Source organism: Phalacrocorax aristotelis, chromosome Z, assembly GCF_949628215.1.
Source record: "Phalacrocorax aristotelis chromosome Z, bGulAri2.1, whole genome shotgun sequence".
Lineage (NCBI taxonomy): Eukaryota > Metazoa > Chordata > Aves > Suliformes > Phalacrocoracidae > Phalacrocorax > Phalacrocorax aristotelis.
Genome location: NC_134311.1, coordinates 252,729 through 262,653, shown reverse-complemented (window position 1 = coordinate 262,653; position 9,925 = coordinate 252,729). Strand labels below are relative to the sequence as shown.

Here is a 9,925-nt window from a genome sequence, read left to right as displayed (position 1 = left end):
AACCCTGAGGAAAAGGGAAGCCCACCACTCGTGCCTTCCATCTGGCAATTTTTTAACCCTCTTACGCATTCAGAAATGAGCCACACTAGCATGAGAATTAAGAACTTGATCAATCTTTCAGGTACGTAGGCGTCAGTGATCCATGTCAGGCATGCTCAGGTTCCTCCTCCTCCTCTCCGTGGGGCATCCTGCCCATGGTGTAGAATTCCTTGTTTGGGCGCAGGTCAATATAATGAGCTATGCGATTAGACATAGCAAAAAAAGCAGAAATCATGCCTATGTCCCAGGCGTCTTCACGGTCAAAACCATGCCTTTCCAGCTTCTGGAAATGCTCTTCAGTGATGTTATCAGCTCGACAGACTGCAAGAGCAAACTCCAGCATTGCCAGCTCCCGGTCACTTAGGTCAGCCAGTTTCCAGTTCACAATGACCTGTGAGAAGGCAGAAACCAGAGGTAGGACAGATGGACACAGCACACAATCTAACTGGCTAACCACCTTCTTAGCTCCGCAAACCAAAGAGCTAGCAGTACGCAGGCTCTTACTTAGCACCCGAAGCAGATGGCCTGGCTACCATCAGACAAAAGACTCATCTATTTTACCGCCCTTCTCATCTTGGGGACTGCGGCAGTTTTGCTGAGCAGGCTATGGAGGAGTTCTTGAAACAGGATGCAACACCCAGGATGCTGCAGCTCCCCATCGGTAGCAAGGTCCTCCACAGAGCAATTAAAACAGCAAAGAATGTCGGCAGCAGGATGAATGCTCCACAAGCCAACCATCCCTCCACGCGTCTTGCTGCAAAAGAGTATGACGATACACAGACCCCCACCTTGAGGTCCTACCCCCACCAGCTACTGGTATGACTGCTCACCAATAAACCTAGTAAGCCAGGTATTGAGTTAGGGCCCCAGACATGCCAAAATTGCTCAGAATTGCTGGGAACCACATAGATCAAACGTTCAAAATATAGATTAAGGATGAAAGCTTCAGGTGAGAACACAGGTGCATAAGAGGCCCATTCCCACCTCCCAAGGGACCATGTGAAGGAGACGGGACGCACGATGTAACCCCACTGACCTGGTCAGCCAGTGCTGGCTGCTTGGAATATATCCGATGAAGTGCTCCATGTGCAACCACACAGTAGGGACATCTATTCACAACACTTGTAGCCACAATTATGAGCTCTTTGTCTGCCTTGCTGAGTCGCCCTACGGGGACAGCAAAAGATTTGGCCCACTTTGCTGTTAAAAGTGTCCACCACAGCAAGTATCACTGGGGAAGCAGGGAGGGGAAGGCTCTGAGTACAAGCTGCCTGTGGCACAGCCTGGGAGACAGCACTCCAGAAAGCATCCAGGGAGACACTGCAACCAAAGCTCTTAGGTGACATGACAAGGGGCAATGGTCCTGAATTGAAAGATGGTAGGTTTGGATTGGGCATAAGGAAAAAATGTTTTACAGTGAGGGTGGTGAGACACTGGGAGAGGCTGTCCAGAGAAGCTGTGGATGTCCCACCTGCGAAGTGTTCAAGGTCAGGTTGGACTATGCTTTGAGCACCCTGATCTACTGAAAGATGTCCCTGCCCATGGCGGGGGGGGTGTTGGACTAGATGATCCCTTAAAGGTCCCTTCCAACCCAAACCATTCTGTGATTCTGTGAGCATCCATGCAACCAATTTACCTGGATAGTTGCTTGTGAGGCACCTAGTGAGGATGAGGGACATGAGATTTGGTCAACAGGGAAACATCAGTTCAACATAACACGAAAACTCAGGGGAGCAAAATTACTTGCTCACAGAGTAGGAAGCTTGGTTGGTACTTCTCCGTGTATGTCTCAGGGCAAATGGCTAGGGAGAGTGTTGTCTGTTCTTCCTCTGATGCTTTATTGCTGCTTTTACAGAAAAGTGCAGTGTTCTAAAACCCACTAAGCAGGTTTCAGTAAGTAAACATTATTGGCAACTTTTGAAGGCAGAAAGAAAAAAACAAAAGGAACAATGAGGTACCCTAGGACTGGGGCTTTGAGAACTCCTAGTGACCACCAGACAGACAAACAACAACTTCTACAGAGTGTGACTGCTCTAAAGAAGCTGCTGAAAATAAAGATGTGCTTTGTTATACTCAGAATCAATCCTAATAATTTTCACAAACAGCTTCACAACAGGACTGTGCATAGGATCTGAAGAACTTGCCTGGCTGCATATCAGCACTCATGCTCTTTGTCTTTTTTGAGATAATCAGGGTTTTTTCAAAACTGCACTTCACAGGGAAGGTCAGAGTCCCTCCTCCTCCCCAGAAAAGCTGCTGCTTTACTGGACTTTGAAAATATTTCCATAAAACCAGTGCCTTCTAAGAGCATGAAAGACACTGTTAAAACCTCCTGGGTACGGATGAGTCAGGAGAAGAGGCCTTCTTGCTCTGGTTCAGCACCAGAAGGTGGCAATGCCATGATCCTGTAGGAGAGATGCTGAAAAGGGTGGGATCCAAAATAGTCCTACTCTTCAAGTCAAAAAGGAAGCATGGGAATGAGAAGGGAAAAACAGACCCTTGTACAGCTAGGGGCACAGCTCCACTCCAGCAGCACAAGGAGAGGGAAAGCTTCACACAGAGACTGCATGTACCATGTGGGAGACGCATAAGGCTGCACTCCTCACTGCCTCCAGATCTTGCCAAGACACTCCTCCCGAGCTCTCATCTCCCAGTAGCAGGAGGAGCAGTCTACGTGCACCAGCTTATTTTACAAAAACCTTGTTTTACTAATTTACCATCAGAGCAAAAGAACAGGCTCCTCAGTGCCCTGTACCACGGGAAGTATGAGGGAGGAACAGGCTGTCCTCAGACTGCATTTCCTCAAAGGCTGGAGAGCCATGCAGAGTTTCTTACAGCCCTGCCCAGCAGCACTGCTGCAGCCAGCTCTCCCTCATCTCCACACTGGGGCACCCAGAGGCCACCTGCTGCACAGGCATCGCAGTGTGCAGCAACCACCTCAGACCTCTCCCTGATGCTGCAGGATACAGACAGCCCTGGGTTCAAAGTCCTCAGCGTAGCACATCACAGCCCAGGGGGCACAGCCTCCCTCACACAAATTTTGTGCACGGTTTATGGGCAGCTCATTGCCAAGAACTGTTGTGAAGGAAGAGCTGCAGGCAGGGTCAGCAATGACCTGTCCCTCCCCTGGGAGGTGTTTTATGCTGGGCCATTGGCTGTGACCCCGTCTGAGCCACGCTGCAGCTGCAGTGCCTGGCTGTGTAACCCTGCTGGTCTGGACCCTGACTGACCCCCAGGTCAACTTCCTGGCTTGATCTTGGGTCTGCCTCATCCCCATGGACTTGCCTAGGAAATCCAGAATGCCGGCTGGCCCTGGTCACCACTGCCAGACCTACCCTACTTGCCTTGCTCTGGTAGTATGGGGCTGCAGCCTTGCCCATGAAACCGCTGCCTCTGCCTGTGCCCTTCCAGCACACTCAGCTCCCAGCTTATCTTAGGCAGCAGCCCATCCTTTCTTTGTCGTGACACAGAGCATGGTGCAGTGAGGCAGCAGAGCTTGGCTTGAGAGCTGCTTTTTAGCCACAAGGTAAAGAATAGGAAGCTGTATGCAATATGAGCAAAACCAGAAGCTGCTGCGCTGTTCCAGCCTCTGCCAGCTATTATTATGGACTGGGAGAAGGCATGGTGAGGCAACACACCCGAGGATGTCAGAAATGTTGCTTCTAGCAACTTTTCGCATCTACAAAAGGAAGGGCAGTTTAGAGGTGGTTGTATGATTTACCTGTGTCTTTGTTCATAATGGCATTGTAATAAGCAAAAAAAGCTCTGAATTCAGCAGGTCGGTGAGACATGGCTTTGAACACATTGGGCAGAAATCCAGTCTGTTCAAGGGAAAAGAAAAATAAGAACTGTAACTTAACACAGAGCAAAGAGGGTGACATCAATGCACTAGGCTTAGCAAACCATTTGTTAGCACAACAGTGCTGGGAAATCTCTGCAGACCCATTCTCTTGCCCTTTGAGCCCAGTTATATATACGACTGAACATGTAACAATGTGGTTCTTAATTAGCTGTTGCTGCTGTTTCATGGCATGATTGATTGCCCTGCTCACTTCAGCCACAGCAGTAATGACCACAGTCACATAGGCAAGCTCCTTTCCAATCTGAGAGGCTGTCTCCACTTGGTCTCCCTGCAAAGATGCTGCTACACCCATTTGACCATCCTAAACCTTCTGTAACTCTCCTCTTCCCTCCAAGCTTACAGGACACCAGACAGGGCCAGCCCAATCTGAATAGCACGCCATTTGAGGAGCCAGCACACAGTGTATGTATATGCTGGCACAACAATGCTGCTCTGCTTCTCTCCCCATTCTGCCCGTGATAACTGCAATGCCCAGACCATCTCTGTGATGGTGTGTGGGGCTGCCTTTCCCAGAAAATTGCTTGCTGCCTGTCACATGCAGGGTCAGCTGATGCAGCACCCACCTGTGCCTGGGTTCCAGGCAGTTGGCATTTATCAGTTGGTGTTCAGCCTCGGTGCCTGGCTGCCTGCTGCAGTTCTAAACATTCTGGGTTCGCTGTCATTGTGCTAACTGCCTGCAGGCTCCATCAGCTTACCGGCTGCTGTTCTTCAGTGTGTTTACGGAAAAGGAGAGTAGCCCAGGTGTAACAGACCCTTCTGGCAACCCCCCTCCACTGCCACACAATTGCCTGTGCTGCCTTCCTGTCTCATCCGTCTGCTCACTATCAGTAAACCAAGACGAGGCTGTTCTGTCTTCATCCTGTGGGGTCCTGACCCTGGGCCAGACTAATGTCAGGGGTCTGCTGAAGAGGGAACTCCACGATGAGGCTGAGGTGAGGGGTGGAACTAGGTGAAGGCTTGGTGGTTGCCCCTTGCTTAGACCACAGTCCCAACTGTGCAGACTCCGATAACAAGCCTCTGCCACTCCCTACACTGCTTAATCAGCTGCCAGAAAACTAGGCCTAAACTTACGTCAAGAGCCGAGACAGTTTCTAACAGAACACCCTGAGGGAAATATTTACACCAAATCAAGAAGCTGCCACCCACTTGCAACTGAAGACTAATCACAAGCACAACTCACGGTTGAGGGTTTAGCTGTGTGGTTCCTTTAAATTACAGAAGAGTGAACATTTTTGCCGACCCATGAGGCCTTCCTCCCTCCTCGCCCCTCATTTATCCACCCCAAACAGCCCCTGTTCAGCTCCAGGAGTTGTAGCAGGGTGTGCTGCGGCAATTCAGACTCTGGGTACAAAGATACGTGGAGAGTGGGGGCTTCACGCCAGCTATGAAGTCGGAGCATGGGAGTAACTTGGTGGAATTCCCTCTCAGCTGCTCTGAGACCCCCATCACCTTTGACCTTGCCACAAACTACTGGAACACTGAGCAGGTTGTATCCCTCTTCCCCCAATTTCATGTGTCTTGCTCTACTGATTTCTATCTTATTATGTATTTGGTTTACTATATAGGTTAAAGTGACTTGCTTAAGGACAGTGGAAAGCTTAATAAAATTGTGGTATGTGTTAACCGCTTGGCATCTTGTCAGTGAAGCACATTGACAGACAGAATCTGTCTTGCTGTCAATAACAATCCGGGAACAGTGCATGACACATCCACAACCCATTGGTTTACCTAGGAACCTCTGGCAGGAGAGGTTTGTAGCACTGTTTGGATATCAGTCTGCTAGGTTGATTGGATCCTATACATAGGTCTTTGCTGACACCTTCAGTGCACTGACACACAGGAGTTTGCATGTGAAATTTGAGCTGACTCTTCCTCTGTACATCATATTTACCCTCAAGCCTGCTGACTCCTTTCATTATTATGCATACTTCACCGGGGCCACTGCAATGATAGCAGAGCACAGATTCAACAGGCTAGCAGGAAGGACAGGGAGGGATGGACCAGCACTCCCCTGACAGGAAGGCCTTGGAAGAGATAAGTCTCCACAGAAGTGTTTTAGCTGTTTAGGAAGATCTGTCTGGCATTTCTGCTCTGCAACAGCAGGGAAGGAAACTCTTGTCCAATTCCCTCTTTTTCCCTTTATACACCATTCTGCATTAAGCTTACTGTTCTGCCACTGTGCAGCCCGTTTAGCACTGGAGAAAAAAAGCTCTAAAGTAGAAATACACCCTGAGCCTTTTACTACTGTCATCAAAACAGCTCCTCTCATTTTTATCCAATAAAAGTGTTAAAAACACTCTTAATAGAGCATCAAGTAAACACAGATGCTCTCCCAGAAAAACAAATACATGTCAGTGTTCCAGCTAATCCTATGCATAAGACACCATCTGAAATAACCCACTAGTCTTGTGGAACCAGGGAGACTTACAATCCTGCCAACACACTGCAGGATTTCCAGCAAAATCCCATCCTGTAGACTGGAAGGAGCTTTGCAAGAAGTGCAGCTCACCTCAGTCTCCCTATCAGGTTTTTTTTAGACCTAACTGGGTCAGATCTGCTCTTTTAGGATATGTAATACACTTGGACTTTGGACCCTTTCCACCAACAAAGTTTTGCAGCAGAACTCCTTTACCTTCATTTCTACTTCCTCCATAAGCTCCACAATGTCATACGGCATGTCCTTCTTATTGGGTACTGGGTACCGCCCAACAGGTCTTGCAGCACTCTCTTCCTTGGTGCTGTACGCCACCTGGGGCTGCCTCCAGAGTCCTCCTAGTGAGGCTAGGAGAGGCAGAAGCTGGGGAGAAAGGAGGGAGTAAAGTTTGTTATTTGGAAAGACACGTATCATCTCGGCAGCCTGGGGAGCGAGCACTTCTCCTCAGCTACTCCTGCTTTTCTGACAGTACTCGGGGCGCCTCTGTCCCTTTAAGACTCTCACTGCTCCGTTAGCAGTGCCACAGGCACTCTGGGAAAGGAAATCCAAGGTGCTTTCCTGGCTGTTGCCCTAAGCTGCTGTGTGGGCATCTGGCAAACATCACCTTCCCTTGCCCCCCTGCTATGCACCATCTCAGCTGCAGGCCACAGCTCCTGCTCCTTGCAGTTGTCACCAGCCATGGATCAGCCCATCAGCACCAACGCTGAACCTGCAGCATCTCCCAAGCTTGAAAGGTGTTTCCCACCAGTCTGCACACAGCAACACCACATGGACATCCAGCAGCAGCCCTAACAGATCTCCTTCAAGAAAGGAGCTTGAAGAATAAATTCAAGGCCTTTTTTTCTGCAAATCAGCCTTCCTCCAGGCGAAGCTACCTTCCTTCCTTCAGAACAATCACTGGCACCTTCTGGGAGGCCTGAAGTAAACAGCACTGTTATGCCTGAACCACTGGAAAAGGTTTGGTACTGAGAAGACTGTATCACCCTTTGTAATGCTCCATTACTGTGCAAAGAAGTTGTGGTCTTGCAGTGTCTAGGCTATAGGCCTTGTTAGCTTTTTAGCTGCGTAGCAAAGGGCTTTACAAAAGCAGCTGCATCCTACAGATGGGTGGGCTGGGCCAGAGAGTGGAGTGACTTGGTGTTGGGCATTCGCTGCAGGCATGGGAGCAGATCCCAGGTGTCCCACCTGTTGTAGAAGTTACTTTCTAGCTCAAACGGAATCCAACAATAGAATTAGTAGCGAGCCTCAGGCCACAAGCTATGAACTTTTACCTCAACACACTGACCTTATACTGAACTTTTACTTAGCTATATGAAGGAAGGCCCCAAAACCAGTGCAAACCAGACAGATCTGGAGGGAGTAACTATGACTCTTTTAAGATGGGATCACAGTTACTAAGAGGGCAGAGATGCAGAGGTCACACCTCCTCATGGTCCTGTTGGATGCCCTTCGGGGTAACTGAGTTGACCTCTGCCCAAGCATTAAGGGAGTTATAGTTCCTTCCTCCCTAACAATTGGCTTCACTGATCCCAAAGGTGAAACAAATTTCCAGCACTGAGATTGTGTTGTTGCCCGGCGCCTGTGCCCACAGGTTTTGGCTGGGCCCAGTAGTCTGACAGCCCTGGAGGATGCTGCTCTCTGGCTTTTGCTCACCCTCACTTTATGTTGGCAAAACGAACCAGCTGATGTGGGTGAAATGTGTCGTTTGATGACCTGTATATAAACTGAACTTTCCTTTCTACCTAAGGCAGGAGCCAGACCCCCGCTAGAAAAGCCGAGGGTGACAAAAGCTTGTGATAATGAGTGTGAGAGTAAGTAGGGATGAATTGGGCCTTGGTATCATAATGTGTCACCATTCTTGCCAAAAAGACAATTATCACCAGTCTTTACCAAGGTGGATGGCCCACCTACACTTAACCTAGAAAAGGAACATGTGTAAATTTATATATGATCGATAAATAGCTACAACCATCAGCAGAAGCTGCATCCATTAAGACAAGAAAAGGAATCTCCTGTCTGGAGACAAAGAAAGGATCTAATAAGGAACAAGAAGACTCTGGACCCAAACATTACTGTTGGAGTGAGGGGAGGGGAACTTAGACTGTAAGGGTATAATTGCTCAGGGATTTCTCTGTTCAGGGTCGTTCTCCAGAGGCACCCAGCTTGAGCTCTTCTTTACTGCTGTACCACTCAGTACATTTGTCTGGCATATGTTATGCCAAGACTCTGCTTCAGGGAAACCTAGGGTCAAGCCTGAGAGGAGAAAAAGCGCCTGAGAGTGAGTGTGTATGAGGGAGGAGTCAAAAAGGGGCACCTGTTGACTCAGTGGAGCTGCGGCTGTGAAGAGACTCTAGTCCTAGCAGTTAGTCTCGGTGTGTGCAACTCCCTGAATGGTGTGTGAATGCTCAGGCTGTGGCTTTTCCTTTAACACTCACACGCTGCTGGGAGGGTGCCTCGAGCAGCTTCCCGGCTCTCTGGCAGGCACCATAGCAGTTCTCAATGTTCCCAGGAACACTGCATGATCCCCAGTCATCCCCAACACCGCATGGTGTCCCCCACAATTTTTGGGTAAAAACTAAACCTGTTGGGTCACACATTCTCCAAGTGTTTTTGCTTGGCATAGATTTGAGTTCTGGCCTGAAATGCCAACACAATACTGCAGCATAAACAAGTAGCAATGATAACTGGGGCAGAGACACCTCAACTTGCTGCGATGAGGGAGGAAGACACTGGAACAGCCATACATGCTGTTTCCCAGAGAACGTATCCCGGTACCACCTAAGAAAAACACTAAAGCAAGTATAAACGGGAAAACCATCTCAGAAATTAAACTTCTGAAGGTAAGTAGATGGGTGAAATGAGCAACAGGCTTACAGCCTTAGGGCCACTGAAAGCAAAGATTCCCATCACGTGAAGGTCAGCCATGCACCTGGTTGAAGACCAGACCTGTACACATCAGCACAAAGGTCTGGTGGGTTTTCCTATTACTGGAAGAGAAAACGTTAGGGTACAGAGGACGCAGGGTGTGTGACACGGCGCAGCAGCTTCACGGACGGTTTGCACGTGCCCGATGGATTCACCCTCCCTTTGCGATGGCCTAAGACGCCCCAAGTGAAAAAGAGAAACCGTCAAGAGGTGGGAGCCGCTGGCCTCCATGAGACGCGACGGCTCCGCGGAGGCCACAGCGGCCGTGGCCAGCGAGTCTTCTCCGCCCCGCCGCCGGGCGGCCAGGGGCACTCCGGGTCCCGCTCGGGGCCGCCGTCGGGGGCCGCCCGGGGGGCATGGCAAGATCCGGCAGCGCCCGAGGGCCGCCGGGCGGGCGATCCCCGCACCCGCCCGCCGCCTTCGGCCCGGAGCCGCCCTCACCGCGCCGCGGGGCGGCTTCTCCCGCCTGCAGCGCGCGTCCCCCGCCCCGGCCCGCATCCCCCGGCAGGGTCCCGTGCCCGAGCCGCTACTCACGGGCGGGCGGGCGCGGCGCAGCCACAGGCCGCGCAGCAGGGAGCCGCTCATGGCCCCTCTTCCCCTCGCGGGCCACCGGGCAGGGCCGCCGACGCGGGCGCAGGCGGGCGGGACACGGCACCGCCCCGCCC

The 9,925-nt window shown here is 50.6% G+C and overlaps 1 protein-coding gene across 1 annotated transcript; it reads right to left on the bottom strand.

Annotated features, from left to right (window-relative positions):
* Positions 1 to 91: 91 nt before the first annotated feature.
* Positions 92 to 9,925, bottom strand: LOC142050546 (uncharacterized). Its single transcript, XM_075079275.1, has 5 exons — positions 9,795 to 9,925; positions 6,534 to 6,698; positions 3,761 to 3,860; positions 1,076 to 1,206; positions 92 to 430 (listed from the first exon to the last, which is right to left on the bottom strand). Exons 1-5 carry the CDS (start codon positions 9,843 to 9,845, stop codon positions 146 to 148), a joined length of 732 nt encoding a protein of 243 aa, XP_074935376.1. The 5' UTR covers positions 9,846 to 9,925; the 3' UTR covers positions 92 to 145.